The 21,819-nt window shown below is 46.7% G+C and overlaps 2 protein-coding genes across 2 annotated transcripts; both read right to left on the bottom strand.

Moving 5' to 3' along the window:
• Positions 1-16: 16 nt before the first annotated feature.
• Positions 17-14,057, bottom strand: adam17a (ADAM metallopeptidase domain 17a). Its single transcript, XM_084482294.1, has 19 exons — positions 13,853-14,057; positions 13,445-13,577; positions 11,828-11,961; positions 11,663-11,751; positions 10,418-10,592; positions 9,483-9,613; positions 9,190-9,276; positions 8,208-8,333; positions 7,742-7,886; positions 7,425-7,516; positions 6,277-6,429; positions 5,846-6,045; positions 5,418-5,521; positions 4,843-4,977; positions 4,312-4,442; positions 3,578-3,656; positions 3,319-3,407; positions 2,789-2,851; positions 17-1,267 (listed from the first exon to the last, which is right to left on the bottom strand). The coding sequence occupies exons 1-19, from the start codon at positions 13,956-13,958 to the stop codon at positions 857-859; spliced, it is 2,583 nt and encodes an 860-aa protein (XP_084338420.1). The 5' UTR covers positions 13,959-14,057; the 3' UTR covers positions 17-856.
• Positions 14,058-14,683: 626 nt separating this feature from the next.
• On the bottom strand, positions 14,684-20,922 carry LOC311362570 (14-3-3 protein beta/alpha-1-like). The gene is made up of 6 exons (XM_084482441.1): positions 20,835-20,922; positions 19,646-20,056; positions 16,864-16,987; positions 16,326-16,489; positions 16,112-16,207; positions 14,684-15,825 (listed from the first exon to the last, which is right to left on the bottom strand). Exons 2-6 carry the CDS (start codon positions 19,937-19,939, stop codon positions 15,751-15,753), a joined length of 753 nt encoding a protein of 250 aa, XP_084338567.1. The 5' UTR covers positions 19,940-20,056; positions 20,835-20,922; the 3' UTR covers positions 14,684-15,750.
• Between the last annotated feature and the right edge of the window lie 897 nt (positions 20,923-21,819).

The following is a 21,819-nucleotide window of genomic DNA, read 5'->3' as shown; positions in this document are numbered from 1 at the left end:
AGTAACGCAAGCATATTTTTAAGCCCAACAGCGGACAATTTTTTTGCATAAAAACTAAATTCACAACATCATCCATTCAGCGGATAGAATACAGCTGTATTCTTGACCTACAATATAGACATTACATTTTCAACATGATGAATCAGTGGATGGTAAAGGCTTCAAATGGTACAGGTGCATAGAAATAAGATAATGAGGTGATCGAGTGATTAAACATGGGTCAGGGGAATCGCGATCCCTTCACAGCCTCACATCGCTTGGCTTTCTGTACACATCAGAACTCAATAAGGCTTAAAAACCACAGAAGGCACTATACTGTTCATTTGGAGGAGATCAACACAAAGTAAGAGAGCACACATGATCAAGCATCTTCAAGCTTAAAAGATAAACCAAGCATAGTTTCAAACTGGTAATACTGGGGCCCGACATTTCACACGGATCAGTAGTGGCTCTTTAACAACTAACCATGAAGCGTAACTTAAAAAAAGAAAAGTACAGTAATCTACAAGTATAAAATGAACATGAATTGATTCAGTAGTTTTTTGTGAAACAGCAGTCCCTGCACTGCACTTTCTGAGACTATGCGAGCAGAGTCTACTGAAGCTCTGCTCTGCTATCTGAGACTATGAGAGCAGATTACTGAACCTCTGCGTGCGTGTGCGCGTGTGTGTGTGTGTGTGTGTTCGTGTGTTCGTGTGTTCGTGTGTGGGGTCCTTCGGTCTCATGAGCGCTAAACACTCGATAATGTCACTTAAAATGCGTATCAATGTGTGTGTGGATTAAAAGCGAATGCCACTGCAGGACGTTCCTCCATGTGTGGGCGGTTGTTCCCTCGTTTGCCGCGGTGCTGCGCGGCTCAGCACTCCGTCTCCTTGGTGTCAACGCAGGCCTGCCTGTGCAGCGGCCGGCGCTCCCGGCCCCCCGGGCTCCGCTCGGTCAGAGCCTCGCAGGAGGACTTCGTACCCGACCAGCAGGCTGCGCCGGTGGTTAGCCCGTCCCCCGGGGGGCCCTCCTCTCCGGGGTGAGACTCTGTGCTGCAGTCCTCCTGGATGGTGTCCATCCTGGTCCCCCCCGGGAGGCCGCAGCTCGGGCCTGGGCCCGGGGTAACACTGCTGCCCGATGGGGAGGCCCCCGCCGGGCCCGTCGGGGGCTGCGGGTGCTGGTCTGAACCCGGCTGGAAGCAGGGCGCGGTCGGGCCGCCGGAGAAGGAGGGCGCCTGTTTGAGGGGCATGTGTCCCCCCTCGAGCCCGCTCTGCATTTCTTGACTCTGTGGGGGGCGGGAGGGGGGGGGAGAGAGGCAGGGGGAGGCAGGGTGAGAGACGGGCCACACAGCCGTCCGTCTCTGCCAGACCAAGGCTCGGAACCACTCCATTTTAAAACCTGTTCACTCATCTCCTCTGTCTGTTTACTCCATGTCAGTAGTTGACAGGTCTAGGGTTCTTATTTATCTATACACATTATTATTTTAAATAAACAGAACAGATCAAATGGAGTGTGCCCCGGTCGGTACGATGAGGTCACAGCACACGCGCAGAACGCCATATAAGGACAACATCCTGTGTGGCGATGCAGGCTGAACCACAACAACACACACGCTGTCCTGGATGTTGTCTCAGGATACCCTCTAAAACGCACGCTTCATTTCTTGACTAAATCTCTTTAGATCGGATGGAGCTGATGGAATGACAGCCAACATATTACAGGATGGGGGGGGGGGGGGGTGGGGGGTTAGCATGCATCAGGCTGACGGTCATGTGACAGTCTTCTGAGTGGCCATGACAACAAAACCAAGTGACTGCGTCAAGAAATAAGAGGCTGCGAGAGTATCCGGTGGCGGCGCCCGACCGACCATGCACATGGTGAGATCCAGCGGCACGCCATTCAACACGGAGCCACAGGCTGGCACTCACCTGGACCCTGGGCCGGGGCCCAACTACACACCTCCATCCTCTGCTGCGGTTCCAATGAGAACAACAGGGGCCAAGGCACAGGGTGATGACAGGTCACTTTGAGCTCAGACCCAGCGGGGCGCTTTGTGTCTGACCTGTTGTGCTCCCCTTCAATTTGAGGCCTTTTTTACCAAATCAGAATCTCCTTGACCCACTGTAACTATTCAAACTTCATCTAGGTCTAGATCGTGGCAGCATTGCCATTCAGTATGCCTTAAAACAGCACTGGTGGCTGCACTGAAACTGCAACTCAATTTAAATAACAGTCTATGTCTACAAACAAAGTCTGTTGTCATTTCTCATATTACGATTCCCTCTCCTTGTTAGTGTGGTCAGTTTGTTAGAGATGCTGGCAGGACGGTGCATTAGTAGAGTTAGACTGATGCTGAGCTAGAGGTTGATCCTAATGAAGGGACACTTGCACTGTGGGGGAAGAGGTAGGGCCTGGTCTAATAAAGAGACACTTGCACTGTGGGGGAAAAGGTAGGGCCTGGTCTAATAAAGAGACACTTAACACTGTGGGGGAAGAGGTAGGGCCTGGTCTAATAAAGAGACACTTAACACTGTGGGGGAAGAGGTAGGGCCTGGTCTAATAAAGAGACACTTACACTGGGAGGGAAGAGGTAGGGCCTGGTCTAATAAAGAGACACTTACACTGTGGGGGAAGAGGTAGGGCCTGGTCTAATAAAGAGACACTTAACACTGGGAGGGAAGAGGTAGGGCCTGGTCTAATAAAGAGACACTTACACTGGGAGGGAAGAGGTAGGGCCTGGTCTAATAAAGAGACACTTACACTGTGGGGGAAGAGGTAGGGCCTGGTCTAATAAAGAGACACTTACACTGGGAGGGAAGAGGTAGGGCTTGCTCTGCTGCTGCTCATACTGCTGGTCGAGACGCTTGTCCTGCAGAGAAACGCACATCTTATCATACTATCATATTAATTTATCATACTATCATATCATACAGTCATATTATCTTATCATACAATCTATATTGCAGGGTGAGGACATGACAACATTATTTTATTTAGGTTTTAAAAATCTTCGATGTTCGAAATCTTGTAGAAAATGATCTTCATACACACGGTGTCTGATCATGAAGATCAATCAGCTGATCATCATTTTCTACAAATCTCTACATCTTTCACATGTTCGATTTACAATGAATAAGGATCAGACACCATGTGCCTGATCAATATGATCATGATCATCATGAGGATAATCATGATGATCATAATCATCATCATCATCATCATCATCATCATCATGAGGATAATCATTATCATCATCATCATCATCATCAGATACACCGTGTCTGATCCTCTTTCATTGTAAAGCGAGCATGGGTCGTGAGTTGGATTCCCACTTACCACACAGTGAACCAGAATGCTGAGGGGGATCCAGAAGACGAGCGAGAAGACGACCACGGAGCCCACGATGTTGTCAGCCAGGAACTTCCCTGAGGGAACACACTCATACAATAAGACCATGGAGGTAACGAGGGGACATGAAAAACCTGGTCTCCAAACACGTTTGTTATGCGTTTTCATGTAGAATTATTGGCAATTGAATACTGACTGCAATTTCAGAACGGCTTTAGTATTTAAAAGGAGAATGCAGTCGACTTACCGAATGTGTTTATGTCGAGCTTGTCGATGAAATCCCACAGCCTCTCGATCGCATCCTGCACTGACTTCATGCACTTTCCCTGTGAGATCACACAGAAACCATAACGCAATGACCACCGCACACTGACGCAAACCCCTGTCCCTGGCTCAGGGACTCCAGCCAGGGGGTGTGGGTGCGGCGGTCGGCTTGACAATAGAGTTGTTCCGATGCCGATACCAGAATCTGAAAATCCTGCCTAATATGCAGTATCGGGTATCGGCGAGTACACAAGTCTATGCGCCGATGCGATACCATCACATGACTAGCTCATTTACTACAAAGGCAAAGAACATTCAAAACACGTGCAGTGTTATGCTGCGCTCGTTTATGAGGTGGAAAGTCGGAATGGGAAATGAGTCATCTGCGACCTACGTATGTTCGAGCTACCAAGTCAGAAAAACATGGATGCTTAACTACAAGAATACAAACGTATTATTATAATTATAGATTATAAATCAAAATGATCTTGTTATAAAAAAAGAAGTGTACCGGCTATACATTGCGAACCCAATATAACCCTACATCATAAGAGAATCCTTCAATAAGAACAAGTGCTATTAGTAGTCACAATGCTAGATGCTCTATCGGTATGTACTCGGTATCGGCCGATGCGCAAGTTCAGGAATTGGAATCGGGAAGGAAAAAAATGGTATAGAACATCTGTACTTGACAGCCAGGGGGTTCAGGTGACTCACGCTCCCGTCGCAGTAGCCCACGGTGCAGGGCTTGCCCTTGCGCAGGTAGAGGAAGTTGTCGTCCGCCTCCTTAAACGGAGAGCAGGTTCCGTCTTTCCCCCGGCAGCACACTTTACATGAGTTCTCCGTTTCTGGGGGAGAGACGTTGTCATACATTACGTCCTTTTAACAAAAACTTTCTGAACGACAACACCTTCGCAAACATCACACGTTCATGTCTTCATCTTGAATGCAGTATTCCACATTCAGTTCCCTCCACCCAGCAAGCCTTCAGAACAAAGATTAAGACTTGAACCGAGAGGTCTTCATTTCGAGATGAAGAAATGTTCACGTCTTCATCTTTGTTCTGAACGCTTGTTGAGTGGGGGCAGCTAGTTTAGGCAATTATTGTATTTTGTTTGTCCTGGCACTTAAAAACAGTACTTAGCCTGCTAAGGCTTAAAGGGGTGATGTCATGCCACCAGGTGGCTAATCCCACTCACCCCTCGTGGCATGATACCACCCCTTTAACGGAGCTCTGCTCTGTCTTACCGTTGCAGGCGCAGGACTGCAGGTTCTGCACCGCCTCGCAGAACGGGTTGCAGTCCCCGGCGACGCACAGGCCCATGTCCACGCACTGGGTGTTGTCGGGGGCGTTCTCCGGGGCCGGGCACTCGCTGCTGTCACCTGAGAACAACCAGGTCACAAGTCACATGGTCAGGGGACGGCTTGGTCAGGGCCTCAAAGAAGCTCATGCTCGACGACGGAACTCAAAGAGTACCACACTGTTCCCCTGGGTCGCCCTGAGTCCCAAAATGCTTTCTTTTTTTTTTCTCCAATCTGACTGTTCGATTCCAGGTGCGTTCACTCACACTTAACTCAAAACAAAAAGATAAACCTGAAATCATTCTATTCAATCTGCAACACATATTGGCTACAGCTCTGTAAAAAAATAGAACTAATTGATTCAACTAAATAAAATATTTAACCTAAAAGACAATTTAAATAAACCCCCATTTATTGTTTTTGTTTGTTCCCTGCGGTTTTATTTCCTTTACTTAAATAGTGCATGCCTGTCATTGCTCATCCATGGGTTTACAGCCCTACTGCCAGCAGGGGGCGCTCACCTGTGCAGCTGGACACGCCCTTACAGGTGGCGCTGATGGCCTCCTGGCAGCGCTTCCCCGCCTGCTCAAACACGCAGGCCTTACAGCACGGGCTGTTCCTGTCACTGAGGGGCGGAGGAGAACACAGGAGTCAGCAGCCTGCTCGGCACAGAGCGTCAAGGGTTAGAAACGCTCGTTAGAAACTGGGCCGACGTCAACGGTCACTGATAAGATGCTGAACCACACAAAGATGCATTGTGTTAGACAGTGTGTGTGTGTGTGTGTGTGTGTGTGTGTGTGTGTGTGTGTGTGTGTGTGTGTGTGTGTGTGTGTGTGTGTGTGTGTGTGTGTGTGTGTGTGTGTGTGTACACTTAGGAATGATTTCTTGAACAAAACTCCTAGCAGACACAAGCCTGATAATATCTGAGCTGGTCTCTGATGGGCCGTACCTGCACTGCGCGTGGGGTTTGAACTTGCACTCGGCCGTGCAGCAGGGGTCATCGTTGAGGTGCAGCAGCCCCGGGTCGCAGTCCTCGCCGTCCTCCACGCGGGAGTTTCCGCACACCTTGCTGTTGCGCTTCTTGAAGCACTCGGGAGCCTTGAAGCTCAGCGTCTTCCCGATGGAGATCTTGCTGCAGCTCGAGAAGTGCTTTGGACAGCAGAGGAGGACCGGTTGGGTTTTAACACCATCGACATTTTCAAATGCACAGAGGTACACAAAAAAGGGAATGATGGCGGTGCTTCTTCATTTTTAAACAGTCATGTCCATTTGAGGCATCATTGAAGGGTACCTGCATTGCACAGCTACATCGAACCCCCTCCTGTGCAGCCACCTGTGCACTGCTGTAGATGTTATCTGATGTTCTCCATCAGTATGTACCTTGTTGTTGATCTGGTCCCCGCTCACAGCGATGGGGTACATGATGAACTTCCCCCCCTGGTCGTCCGTGGGGGCGCAGAGGGGCAGGTTGTCGGGGTCATGCTCAGCGCCAAAGTTATGCCCCAGCTCGTGGGTGGTGACCAGGTCCGCCTCCTGGTGGGGGGGGGGGGTGGAGGGGGTGCACGGACACACACACACACACACACACACACACACACCATCCGACTGTGTTATAGTGTTATAGACTCCGTACTGAAATGGGTCAGGAGTTAAAGTGAAGTGATCCAACTTCTACTCATGTCCTCCAAAATAACCATCATCCAGACTCCTTGCCTTGCATAGCAATGCCATTAACAATGGGACCTCTCCTTGATCCACACTACAGAGCATCTCCCTGAACACTAAAGAAGAGAGGCGAGTCTGCTTCCTCCACCAGTAGGGAGATTGCCTGGTGTTGCATCATCCTGCTGAACTTACTGGTCCAGCTCCACTGGCTTAGACTCTTGGGATCAGTGTATTCATTACAACAGAGCTTCCCGCTAGGAAGGTGTGTCTTTAACTGAAGACGCAATGGAGTCCATGAAACAATAACGCACACACTTACTGTAGCCTATATACTTGTATATTTAGATATCAATTTCAGGGATCAAATATTGTGAAATATGGTCCAGTCTTTAGACCAAGACTATTCTGAAAGAAATCTGTCCTTTTGCAACAACCTCTTTAGTTTTGCAATGGAATATCGTCAAACTGAAATCACCACAGAGAGCTTCTATCTAAACCTTCATAACCCCTTTTTAGTAAGGCCCATATGGTTATAGGAACCAACAAATAACAAATTAAGCTGAACTCTAGCCATACTCTGTGTGCATGCTGATGCATCTCAGACACAAGAACACACAGTTTATTGTGCTTCTATAGACCAATATTCCGACAATCTAAGAGTTAACGTCTGGCTCCAAACAGCAACCAGGTACCGGCACTCTTTAGCCCGACCTCAGACAAAGACAGACTAAGATGATCCATCTCTCAGAGAAGGTCCATCCCTCAGAGAAGGTCCATCCCTCAAAGAAGGATCTTCTCTGAGAGATGGACCTTCTCTTTACCAAAATTGGTAAAGTAAAACAGCCATTGGATTCACAACAGACCTTGGTCAGGATGGTTTTCCCAAAGTTCATGGTGCTGGTCAGCCCTGTGTTGAGGTAGCTGGCCTTCCGGGCTGAGGTAGAGGGGTAATACGCTGCGTACAAAACAAACGGGGAAGAGGAACTTATTATTATATTCTAACTGCTGAAATAATGAACCACAAACACGTCCAGAGCAGTGAATCGCGCCGACAGCCGTGAAGCTCATAACCTCCACAGGAAGAGCCAGGTCTGGTTTTGTCATCATCAGAACCTATTGCTCAGCGTACGCAGACAGCCTAGCTCTCATGTAACCAGTCCATGGGAGCGGGGGTCCTTACGTCGAGGGCAGAGGCCCCCCAGCGCCTGAGCCTTGGACGGGGCCACGTAGGCCAGCCCCAGGGTGCCCTCGTCGAAGTCCTGGTAGGTGAAGAGGTGGGCCAGGCACACAGTGGACGCGTTGTCCGCGATGTCCGAGCTGAATTGCTGGAGAACACCACATGGACACACAGTTTAAAAACCAAAAACCAACTACAGCACAGAAGGTACATCTACGTGAAGACACTGGTTGATCTGATCTTCATTTTTTTATGAACGCTTCAAATTGACTTGCCCGTCTGTGTTGTGCTATATTTAAAAAGAGTGTTATTGAAGTCACTTTTCTATTAGTTCATCATATGGCATCACAAAGCTCAGATTTAACCATACTCAGATGTTAAGACCACTTGAGATCTTCTCTAAACCTGGATTAACCCTGCCCTGTCCATCCCATCATGGCAGCAGTAATATTATCTCATGTGCCCTGACCTCCAACAGCTTCTTGACGTCCCAGACGTCCTTGCCCTCCTGCGGCGAGCCCTTCATGTTGTAGTGTGCCCAGGTCCGGCCCTTATGGTCGCTGGGTGGCTCGCTGGGCTTCTTGTTGATGATGATCTGAAGACGTCACAACACATTGAGGGACAGGTGGGGGGGCAGTGTGTGACCTGTTAGAGTCAAGCTCTAGTGAGGTAATTTTGCAGAGAGAAATATGAATCTCAAACATATTATTAAATTAGAGACCATCAAAAAATGGATGGAATGATCTGAAAACCCCTTAATGATAAGTGCGACATGAATCAATGTTTCCTGTTATTGATTTGTGATCTGTACGTCTGGCACAATGACAGATGTCATAATCACAGTGGGTTTGGTTACAGAGTTTTCTGCCTTTTCTAGATTCTTCAAATTAATGACAGATACGGTGCATGAAGTATAGAAAGTGCAGCAACATCCAGCGCAATTTTAAAAGAAAAACATCGCTAAAGAAAACATTAAGTTCATCGCTATATTCAACATCATGTTATATTTACTAGATTCCTTCAGACACCCTCTTCTGTTTCAGGCTCTCAGGCAGAGAGTGAAGATAATTCCCTCAAAGTTAGAATCACACTGCATGTTCTGTTACCCATCATCAGGGCCAGAATGGCACAGAGACGACTAAATGAATGCATATCTTTGGGTGACAGAAACCCTGGTTCTTAGCGTTTACAAACAGGGCCCTCCATTGAATACCGGAGCCTGTGGAACAAATTAAATTACTCCACGAGAGGCGCACACAAGAGCTCTCAGTGGCTGCTCGGAAAACGGCGTTGTCCAATTCAATAAAGTGTTATGCTAGTGCTGCCTCTTGGAAGGCCACCGCACATAAGGGGGGCTGAGAGAAGTGCTGAAGGTCACACAAATGCAGCTCACGTCGTATCGATTTCTTCTGTACGTACGATATACTGAGTAAAGACCCTGAGCCACACACCTGCTGGATCTGAACCCCATAGCCCTTAAACTCATCGTTCCAGGTGGTGTTCCGGTAGATGTCGTCCACTCGATCGATCAGCTCGATCTGATTTGGAAAAATGGAATAATAGTAATGTTTACACACGTTTCTGCATCTGTACAAAGCTGTTCTGTTTTTCCGCTCGGTTGACCATCTTGCAGATTCAACTCATATGTCCGACGTAGCATTGAGTAACATCTTAAGTCAATGTGTCAAACGATTTCACGTATCCAACAAGAATGTGTGATGAGGGGGAGGACAGCGCTCCCTACCAGGTAGTTGAGTGTGATGCTCTCCTCCTTGCGCCCCATGTGCTGGAAGAAGCGGTAGTCGGCCACCAGCAGCAGGGGGCAGGTGTTCTTCTTGTGGTTGTGGGTCTGCCTCTTCTCTCGGTGCAGGAGCTCTGCAGGGGAGCAGCACACAGTCAGCGTGGGCCAGACGGGAGAGGGAGACTGAGGACTGATCTGCACCCATTTTAGGAGACAACAGACTGAAGAGATCGCGATCGCTTTGACCTGACCTCAGAGACGGCCCCCGTTTAGAACAAAACGTAAAGCAGTGTGGGATGATTTGACTCAGCACGGCCAGAATGCTTATGTAACAACACCATAAGGGTCAGCTTTCATTGAGATGTACAAAGACATGCAGAGGTTAAACAATGAGGACGTGTTCCTGTTGTGATCTGCCCCGGTTTTCACATTTAGCGACCTGGCTTATTTTTGTTTGCCTGGGAACAGATTGTGTTACGGCCGTCCTGTTATTCAGACCCTGTCTCCTAAAACACCTCTCCCCGTCCTAAAAGACTGATAGGAGCTATAGATCCCGTTCACACTGAAAATGGCTTGTGCACAATTCAGTACAAGAACAATCTTTCCTCTGAATTGCAATAAAGGAAAAGGCTTCAAGCTAATTACAACCCACCCTTGGATCTACAGTCTCTGGATAAAGTGGCACCACGATGGAACAGTGACAACAATCCAGTCCTAGCGTATGCGATTGTCCTTGCCTTTCACTGCCCCCTCCATGAGAACCCTTAGCCTCATTCATTCTCCTCAAGGGCCTCCGAGTAGGACCACATAATGGTGCTTCAGACACCCCCCCTCTAGTAGACACACCACGGCAGGAACCAAGGACTATCATGTTTAACACACACACACACACACACACCGAGAATGAGACACAGAGACACACAGAGAGACAGACATACCCTCCTCCGCCAGACCCCCGGGCCTGGCCGCGCCGGCGGGCAGCAGCTGCTGAGCCTCTGCGTGGATGTAGCCGCACACCTTGGGCGAGACGATGCGGCTGAGGTTCCTGATGTCCTCCGAGCGATACACCAGCACACGGCCATCCTGGAGAGAGTTGGTGAACCTCCACAGGGGCTGGGGAGGGAGAATAAGGGCGTGGCTCAAGAGCTGGGTCAGACAACGCCGAGAGGAGCACAGAAGAATAGCTGAATGTCGCAGAAAGAAAAGTTTAAATGACGAGAAGCGAGGAAGGGCTGAGATGGTTGGATTCCACCACAGTTCTCTCCTCTCTGAGGTTGCAGTAGCCATTAGGGGTAGGAAAAATAATAGATTCTTCGATGCATCGCGATTCTCTCTAGAACGATTCTGTCTCGATGCAGAAAAATTAATAATCTGAAACAAATTTAATTTAAGAAATATATATATATATATATATATATATATATATATTTTAGTTTTAGTTTTTTATTAAATTTGTTCGCCTGCTGCAGAGTGCTACAAAAAACTCCTTTCTGCCTGCGGGTTCTCTGCGCAGAGAACCGACTTTATCTAATATAAAATATTAGATAAGGTAATTAATCTGTTGATTGTCTTTAATGATCATCGCACAAGTAGGAAGTGATTAGCAAACTCTGAGTAGCAAAGTCAGATGTATATATAGATTTTTGAAAATCCGGCATGGAAATGTACATAAAAAAATTTATGAATGAATCAAGATGCATCGATAATCGTTTTATAATCGAATCGTTGACCTCTGAATTGGAATCTAATCAAATCGTGAGGTGCCAAGAGATTCCCACCCCTAGTAGCCATGGAGCCCGCATGCTTGTTTTGAAGAAACAGACTTCTGGTTCTTGGCCCCAATATAGCTATATCTTCCTTTAACCTAATCGTTTGAGTAGAGAGTACTGAGCCAAGGGATTTACCTTAATCACCTCATTGATGACTGAAGATGAACCTTGAGCAAATGGCTCCACCATTTATGTTTCAGTGGTGATACACAAACAAACTAATAACCTATTTTTTACTGAATAGTGAAGGACCAAATAGTCATGAGAGCAGATTGGAGTTGAACACAGACATGCAGAGATTAACCATACGTGAGACAATCAGGCCTAGTAGTCATCACCTTCCCAGGCTGGGGGGGTCTAGTGAAAAGGTTCAGTCACATGGTGTTCAGTCACATGGTGTTGAAAACGCCTTACCTCCACATTGTACTCCGCTTCGGCCGTCAGAATGTGGGCAGAGAACTCATCACCATCAATGTGTGCCTGCACACGTGAATTCTCCTCCCCTGAAAAGAAAATACATAATAATACGGTTCCATTAAAAAGAAATGGACAACTGAGGGCTCTGTGGCTGCTACCCACCTACAACGTGTCCAGTGAAGTAGTTCTGGAGCTGGATGTCGTACTTCTCCTCCAGTCCTTGTTCATCAACAAACACAGCTTTAAAGTTCTCTGTGAACAGTTCTGTGTTTGTGGTCAAGTATAGCTTGAAGTTCCTGACAGAGAAAAAAATAAATAAAGTAATAAAAAATAAAGTAAATATTGTATTTTAATAAATTAATGCTTGAACGAATGTAATTGCATTTCCTATGTTTTGTTAACACTTTTACGAAAAATTCAAAATAATGGTAGTGACCGGGTTTAGCATTACCATGTCAGAGTATACATATAAATATACCATATAAAGATGGGCTGGGCTCCCCCGATTAACCCATGAGACCCCCTGAAAGCCTCAAAAGCAAAATTTGAAGGGTGTCTCAAATTTCGTCAAAAAAAAAAAATATATATATAGCCTATATTTTATTGTCACTAATGGTCATTTAAATGTGTTTAAGCTCACCATGTCCAGTATTCAGAATTTTAAACATTTATTCACAAATATGTTCTATTTTTTGCCAAGCGGAGCCAGCCAGTCCTGTGCGCGTATGCAAATTAGCCATGTGCGCCAAACAGAAGAAGGGCCCTATCTTGCGCCCGGCGCAATTGACTCTATACCGACGCATGTGTTGTTCCTAGTTCGCACCCGGCGCAAAGCTGATTTCCCCCCGCAGCAACCAGGCCCCACTACACTTGCGCCTGGAGAGGCGTGTAGGCGCAAATTATACTTGGTGCTATTTTAGTGATCTAAAAAATGCGCCAATGCAATTGCGCCACTGACCGAAAAATACCTGGTCTATAGCGGATAGCGCAGTTGTTGTTGCTACTTTGACGTGCCATGGCAGGTCGGAACTACAACATAGCCTATGCCTACACACACGTAGGCTATCACAGCACAAACATGCTAACTATTAACCTGATTTAAATATTATGATTTCTGATGTATATTAACAGGGGGACACATGCATATTATGAACACAAGTCGACAACGATAATGTATATAATACTTGTAACAAATTATGTTTGTTAATGTATTGCCGCATATCATTAAATAGACCCACAGTTGCGGCCATCGAGGACCGCGTCCGCATGTTTTAAGTTGTCTTTGCCGCAATTTACATGACGAATCAGTGTTTCTGAAGTTGGAGAAGAAAACGCTATTCCATGTGTTAATTATGCCTATTATTTGGCCATAAACTGAGCCATTTGAAGTTTGAAATTAATGTGGTCATGCATCTGTCTCAGCGGAGACTGCAAACGCGCTGTCAAAAATCAACTCGTCAAGTCAAAATGCGCTGGATCTTAAAGGGATGGGAGATGCCACTCTCATTGGTTTATTGCATGTTACGCCCAAAACACACCTACGGGTTTCAGCCCAACCCATTTTAGATTTGCGCCGGGCGCAAAGCTCATTTATCTCGCCGTCATGATAGCAACAGCGCCATAGAACCGCCTACAAAGTACTTTGACTTTGCGTCTTGACGTCTGCTAAGTATGCTATAGGCCTACTGCATGAGAAAAATTTAGATCGATATTGCGCAACAATCGGGAGATGGGGACCCCCCCGAATATTTAAGGGTATTTCGCACACTGGTCCCGTACCTCTGCAGGGCCTGGAATGTGACAAGCCGCTCCAGGTGGGACCTGGTTTGGGCGTCCCTCTTCCGGACAGAGTGCAGCTGAAGCCCCGACCAGGGGAGCACCTCGAAGTCCGATAGGATCGAGTTCAGGGACTCTGGAAGAATATGACAATATTCCAGCCAAATGTATAACGATAAGCATTGCAAGTGTCTGTTAAACATCAACATCACCGTAACGTTAATACGTAGTAACACGGTGGTTTTAACCTACTGATACGCTGAGCGAATGAATCAGCTCGCTTACCAAGGAAGACTTATAGATAAAGAAGATTACACCACACAATCATAGACACTTGTGTTCCCGTTATGTCGCGTTAAGAGGCGTTGACCCGCTCCAAAGAGCCATACTAGTGAGCCAAGCTAAACTCACCCATCTCCGGCTGGTCCTCGGAGCTCTTCCCCGCAGGGGGTGACGGTTTAACCGCACAGTTGACCCAACAAGGAGCAACCAGTGCAAATAACAGCAGATGCCTCATTGTACAGGTTTAAACAAGGCTGTAGTTCTTATGCTAAGTTTGACATTTTGAACAATTACACTGTAACGACAACACGGGAAATGACGGCGAGCTGCGCCAACCCGGAAGTACAGGAGTTGAAATGATCAGCTGATCTGCGCGTCATCATGAACCTTCAGGTTCAGTCGTGATGGACGCAATGGACAGAAGAACATCTTCTCATTCAATCATGACGGACGCATGGACAGAAGAACATCTTAATATAAAATGCTGGCATTGAACTATTTTTAGCATGCACAACTATGAAGCAAACAATAGTTAATAGATCTAAATTTAATGAAAATGATATATACACAAACATATTATGCACTATATATAGGCAAAATTCAATATTTGATTCAATTAATAACCCCAATATATATATTTATCTATTTCTGACAAAACAGGAACTTGATGTGGATGTAAGGCAACACATTATTCTGATCTTGCTTTCGTTTAGGTTAGCTTAGTAGTCTTCTATACAGTATTTACTATATTTTCTTGAATAAAAAAATGGTTTTGTAGTTTTGTTTTGTCTATGCAAGCAGTATGTTGTCTGAAGCAGGATTCGGTGAAAGAACCCCCTACTCCCACTTGATTTGTCATTGTGTGCATACCTCTATGTATGCCGTGATAACGTGAATACCCAATATTAAATATCACTGATTTACCACTGAAGAAATGTTCAAGGAAGTGAAGGAGACAAATTTGGGTTTATAAAATGTTTTATTCATGTTACATAGCTGATACATAGGGCATCAAACTGTTCCACAAGGCTTTTTGGGGACTACAATCGATGATTAGCAAAACACAATAGTGGTCCAAATCTCTTAACAATCACTGAACTAACCGACACCCTCTTAATGTGTACAAACCGGCCCTGACAAGTTCCCAACTTAACCATTGGACTTCGTGTGCATTATAGCATTTTTTTTTTAAATTCCATTCCAGTGTCATATTTAAAATTGCATGCATGGCAGAACTGTTTTTCCCATTAATAGGTCCCTGTAATGACAACGCCCCCACCCTCCCACCAACTCGGGCATGCTGAAGTGAAACAGTTGCTTTAGAAGAGGACAAAATGTGAGTGTTCAACCGATTGGCACCATCTGGTGGTATAGTAAAAGTCAGAACATTTGAACGTTATACTGGCTCTCCCTGGTCGAATGGAACTCTGGGATTAGCATCAAAATGAACTTCCAGCAGCAGTAGCCGTACCACAGAAATGTGAAGAGACAGACGCACTAAAACATAGAGGGGGGAGGGGAGGCGGGGGAAACAACGACGAAATGGTCTTAATCTAACAGGTTTCAAATTCTATTGAAAATTCAATTTAATTGAAAACGAAAATGAAAACTCCCAAGTTCAATGTTTTAAAAGTTTCTAGTTGTTAAAGGAGATGCCCCGTGGAGTGTTTGCCCTCTACTTCCTCCTGGGACTCTGATACCGAGTAAAGCTATTAATCTACGGCAGTCACTGCCACATAGGGAGGGCCAGGGAGATAAAACCTAGCGATGGACTGGAGGGCCGCTCCGGTCACTTTTGATCAAATCTGTTCACTTTTGTTCAAATTTGAGAGCCCAATACTTTCTTCTGTGAACCCCTCCCTCCCTCCCACCCAACCCCAGATTTCCCCACACAGCTCATTTCAATAATGGGTTCAATGCAAGAATGTTTTTAAGTGGAGCAAGAAGGAATGAAGGATGTGTAAAAAGTTTCTTTTTTTTGTTGCTTTTTGTTTTAGGAATGAAGCCCGACATGATGGGCGGTTGTTTTAGTTCTCGTTATCGCCGGCCTCTACCGCGTCACCGCCCTCGCCCTCCTCAGCAGTGTTGTCGGACGTCCATAACTGTGGAGACAAGACCAGAGGTGAGCCATAGGAAAGTAGAACCGTGCGTTCACACCAAGAGCGAAGTGAATACAAACAAAGTCAATGCAATGACGCTTATAGCTGTCATCAAGCTGTCAGTGTATAAAGCTGTCAGTGTCAAGATTTCAAAGAAGATGTAGAGTGAGTGAATGAGTGAACCACGAGTTTCTGCAGTTTTGAGGAAACCATTCATGTTTTGCTCCAAGCCGGTCTTGTGACGGTCATGTGTCATGCAAGTGCAGTTAGGAAGGAGGAGGAAACTCACTGTCAGATTGTCTCTCAGGAGCTGCATGATCAGAGTGCTGTCTTTGTACGACTCCTCGTTCAGCTTGTCCAGCTCAGCGATGGCGTCATCAAACGCCTGCCGAGAAACGGAGAACAAAGAAAGGGGCCATCACTTGACTACCAAACGCCGTGCTCCATCAGCTAATCAAACAGGTTAACCAGATAAAGGGAAGAGAAAAGCAAGGGCTGCTGACGGTCTTGGCCAGCTCGCAGGCCTTCTCTGGGGAGTTGAGGATCTCGTAGAAGAAGACGGAGAAGTTGAGGGCCAGGCCGAGGCGGATGGGGTGTGTGGAGTCCATCTCGTTCCGGCTGAGGTCAAAGGCCTTCTGGTAGGCCTCCTGAGAGCTCTCTATGGTTTCTGGAAGAGAAAAAGAAACGGTCGTTCAGTACAACGGAGGTACAAAAATGTAGGAGCATTACACGCGGTGGAAACTGCAAAAGGTTGAGTAAAGCCACAAAGTAGCAGAGTAAAGAGTCGCGCTTGTTCATGCAAAAGCCAGTGTCCGAACACGTTCAGTATAGTGTCTGCAGACATGCAAACATCCATGTTTAGTACGGGTTCCATGTTCCGTCGTAAGTCTTGGATAATGGCTGTATATCTCCACTCCAGACATTTCTTAAAAATAAATGTAACGATGCATGATTTCACAACCAGGGGAATTCCTTTAGTCCAGGTAAAATGGATCTCAAAAGGAAGGCGTGAAGGGGGAAGGCGGTAGGGCGTGGACTCACTTGACTTGTCGTCTCCAGCGGCCACCTCAGCGAGGTATCTAAAATAGTCTCCCTTCATTTTAAGGTAGAAGACTTTGCTCTCCGCATTTGTAGAGTTCATAATTAAAAAATTGTCGAGCAGTGCCTGTGGAAAAAAGAAACACGTGTTTAACTTCAGGGTGTTATAACAATTAATTTTCAAAAACTGAATCAACTGCGTGCACTTCCTGATTATGAGCGAAACATGACTGACACTGACCACAAGAGGGCGCTGCGCTCCCCACTCTAGTTCTCGAAGATGAATGTGCACAATTCCTCCACATCAGGAAGCCAAGTGCACAGCCTCAGACATTGGAACCATTTTGCAGTGTTGTACAGGCAGCCTGAAGCCTTCTGAATGAGGCCAGGCCTCCTGTGTGCCCCTGACAATCTTCTGCCCCAGATTCAGAACTATTCTCACCATCATATAGTCCTAGACACTGCCATGGTCATCTCTTGCTTATGACAAAAGAGTTTAACTTCCTTTAAATCCTGTCACCCTCTCTCAACAGAACATAGTTTTCATACAATGTTTCTTATATTGTTTTAAACTGTTCCAACAGGTGTAGTCGTTGTTTAATTCTACTGGATATTCAAATGAAGAGGCAGGTTATCCGTGGTAGGTGGGTTTAGAATCTGGCACCCAATACAAATGACTCAATGTTTATTTGTAGTAGGGTGCGGCCTCATTTGATCAGATAACACCCACACTTTCCAACAACCAGGTACCTTAAGCCTTTTCTAGTCATAGTTGCATGAATGCATTGTTAAAAAAATACATTACATGTATCCATGTCTAAACAATGATTAAGGATTGTCTATGACGTTAATAATGTGATTGTGATCTTGCATTACTTATGTGTTTCAATCATTTGGTTTGAATTGATATACATGATACGCAGAATTTAAACCAAACGATGCAGTGGTGTTCACACAATGAACACAGGATGAAGAACCTGAACACCCTAATGCTACATCAAATAAAAAAAAAAGAAAAGAAAAAAAAAGGGTTGAGGATCAGTAACATTGAGGTAAGCTATACCCCCTCACACAAACCCTCGGGGGAGAGGGCCCTGCCCAGACCCAGCCTATAGCCCCACAGCCACTCCCCGGCCTTTACCGACACAAAGATTAGCTCAGCCCCAACATGCACATGTCTCGAGTGCCAAGCATTCCTGTCTCGCTGCATGCTGCACAATGGAGGAGCAGCACGGCCTGTTCCACGGTGCAGTCTCACAGGGCTCGCATTTCAACACGTGGTCGCACCTCGATGCTTGGTGGATTTAAGCTCAACCCGGGAGCATGTTGTGTCTGTACCTCTAGGTCACTGACCAAGGCGGCTATAATGGTGCAGTGTTCAGATGACTACCTCACGCTAATGATATCCAGCACCCAGTCATCGACAATGTGAGGCTCTGCATAACAACCCAGGCAACGTTTGACTTTGAAATGGGTCTCGTCAAGGTTGCAGATGAGCAGACAGCGTAGAAATAAAACACCTAGCCTCAAATGATTTTGAACCAAGCAACGGTTTCCATGGGACCATTTCATGTGGAATCCAGGCCTACGTTCACTGAATTCACCCTACTGCTCTGTGGACTCTGGGAGAACTACCTGCCTCTAGCGATGTGTCAGGGGACCGCTGAAACTAGAATGGGCTTGGTGTACTCTTATGTAAACTCCTCAGACCCAAGGGGAAGACCTGCATCCTTTTGCGGTCTGCTTCATGAAGCTACAACTAGCTCACCTGGTCTGAGATGACAAGTCAAGGCGACGGCCTGACACGCCCACCGAAACTCACTTAAATCCACACCCCATGAAGCGTTATCTCATGGGTGAATACTGATGTCATAACCGAGAGATAGCATATCCTCCACTATTGCTTAGTACGACTGCAGTCCACTCCACACCTACGTGTTCACATCGCAGCCGTTTCCATCTGAACACATTTCGGGAAGGGGGGGGGGGGGGGGGGGCTGGCCGCTCAGGGGGACTGGGTGTGTCAAACACTTCATGAGGAAATCCTCACTGAGCTACACATGGCCGGGAGCATACCCTCCCCTCGGGCCAGCTAGGGGGGGGGGGGGGAAGAGATAGCGAGGATAGGAAGATCCCCGTCCACACGGACACACCTTGCTGGCAGCCAGAGCCATTCTGTCTGTTTGACGGACATGCAAGGGTTTGGCCGATTGTTCCGCTCACATATTCCCAGAAGGAACAGCGGGATGACTCAATAACGCATCTCTTCCGTCGAGAATATGCGACTTGAAAACCAAACTGATTTATCGAAGAAAAAGCGAAATGCGATTTATGAAATATGTTCACTTAGAATGATTGCCGCATTTATGTCCCTTTATTCTACCAAATGTCTGAGGGTGGTTTTCAACAGACGGCAGACGCAGAGTTCTGCTGCACACGGCGAGGCGTTCACGTCCAGAAAGAAAATGGCAACAGATCGACAAACGTTTTCACGTATTTCAGCCATCTTCGAAAGCACGATTGGATTCGGGATAGCACGTATCGTGTTGATGAGCCGGTCTAATATACATTATAATAAGTATCGGACAGTGACGCAATGACTAGTGAACCGCAACATTACGACGGTGGCTTTTAAGCCTCGCTGATGTCATGTCGTCGGGATACTCTGCGCACATCAACCCGCGCAACACATTATCTCTAAAGACCAAAGATCTCCTCCTGATCTTCAGGATGATCTCCTCACAGTAACACACAATAAAACACACTATGGTTTGTTTGTTTTTACCAATACGTCGTTGCAGATATCCCGCAGCTCGGCCTCCACCTTCTCCCGGTATTCAGTGATCATTTGCAGCTTCTTATCCGTGCCGTCGGTCTTCTGTCCGATGCTGGAGATGACCCTCCACGCCGACCGTCGGGCCCCCACCACGTTCTTGTACGCCACGGAGAGCAGGTTACGCTCCTCGTTTGACAGCTCGCCGCCCTTCTCCGTCACCTCCTTCATGGCCGCCGCCATGTCGTCGTAACGCTCGGCCTGCTCCGCCAGCTTGGCCTTCTGGATCAGCTCCGTTTTATCCATAGTTTATATCGGGTGAAGAACAAGTACCGGCCGCACAAAGAGAGCTACAGGTCCTGGGACGTGAAGGTCTACAACAAGGAGGCTGGAGCAGCGTCGTTCTCCGGATAAACCTCAAACCTAGGGGAGGTTGGAAGGTTTGGTTAGCGTCACAAGAAATCAAGGCAAGGGTAGAGACTCGGAATAGCGCTCTGTGGTCTAGGTCAGAGAAAACGGGCTGAGGTCTGGATGAAGGTCTAGATCAATCGAACAACGGACGGAGGTCTGGATGAATGTCTAGATTCTAGAACAACCTAATCACGGACTGAGGTCTGGATGAAGGTCTAGAACATCCTAATCACGGACTGAGGTCTGGATGATGGTCTAGATCACCAGAATGGCGGACTAAGGTGGTCTGGATGCAGGTCTAGTCTAGATAATCAGAATCGCGGAGTAAGGCGGTCTGGATGAAGGTCTAGGTCATCCGAATAGCGGACTGAGGTCTGGACGATGGTCTAGAACCGACCTGGTAGTATTTCACCTATCCTTATCGAACGACTGCGTGCGAGATCCCGCTGAAGAACCAGAACCAGAACCTGGATCCACCACCCAGCCCGACCTACACGCCCTGCCCTGATCCCAGACCACCGAAACACTAGTCCGACGTCAACCGTGAGGAGAGTAAGAGATATTTCGAAGCGTTTCGCGGAACAACCCACCGCAGGAGCTAGCTTAGCTTAGCCACCGAACCGCAAGCTACCGTTAGCCTAGCCACCGGGCCACTCCTTTCAATCAGAGCGGTTCCTTAAGGCGTTTTATACCGACACGTCGCATGCAGTAACCGCGCGGATCAACGATAAAAATAGACGAGAATCATTTAAAAAAGACAGAATATAAATATTAACTCAAAGGCTCTGACCTACTGCGCTCCAAATTTGCTCCACAAAATTGATCCGATTTGAGGGATTGGTCAGAAGCAACGAACAGCAGAGGCAGTAAAATTCAACTTAACATGCTAAACGGGGCGTTTCGATTTAACGTTGTACGTCCAATCACAAACGGTTATTCAACATGATAGACAGTTAATCGTTGAGGTATCAACCAATAGGTATTTTGCGCGGGGGAAAGAGGCGGCGCTTTAAGGGTAGTTTGAAAGACCAGTAGGCTGCAGCTAGGGCCACGGGGTTTCCTCCAATTAGAGCAAGGGGAATAGACGTCACTGCATTGCCATGGTGATGCCTCAGTAGCCCCCCCCTTTCTCTTGTCGTAGCCTGCAGCGTAGGCACCAGCAACAGAGGCGGGTGTGGTACTTACTACACTCAGAATTGTATGGTTTTCACAGAGTTCGTCCCTTAAATTGACGCCAGGTATTATGATCCGTGTCTTATATTGTAAATATATATTGTTATATATATACTATAATGTTACGCCAATATAATAATGTTATTATTTTTTATATTCTCGATTCATAATTTAAAAATGTGAGACAAAGCATTTCTTCCAGGTATAATAAGTCCCTTTCTGCTAAATGTAGGCTACTGCTTTTCTGCTAGGCTACGATGCAAGATGCCATGCCTGTGTCTCCTGCTAATACTAAAATGTAGAACCAAGATGTCAGCCTCTCCCCTCCTCCACAACCACGCCATCACCTCAGCATCTCTACAATCTATCCTGTTGATTTTTCCTTCACGACACAGAAACATTTGGTGACACTGCCACCGTTGTGTCTTCAAGTCTGAGCAGACAAGGGATTACATTACCACCAACTGTAATACTGTTGGGAGCTGAACTACTTTGCTACTCCCATTAATACCTATCATCAAATCCTATTCCTCCATCAAGTCCCATCTCCATGTCCTGTTCTACTTAACAACACCTACTAAACATACAAGAAAGAACGCTCA

Source organism: Micromesistius poutassou (genome assembly GCF_964030765.1).
Source record: "Micromesistius poutassou genome assembly, chromosome: 17".
Classification (NCBI taxonomy): domain Eukaryota; kingdom Metazoa; phylum Chordata; class Actinopteri; order Gadiformes; family Gadidae; genus Micromesistius; species Micromesistius poutassou.
The sequence above is the reverse complement of the archived record's forward strand: the minus strand, read 5'-3'. Positions and strand labels throughout refer to the sequence as shown.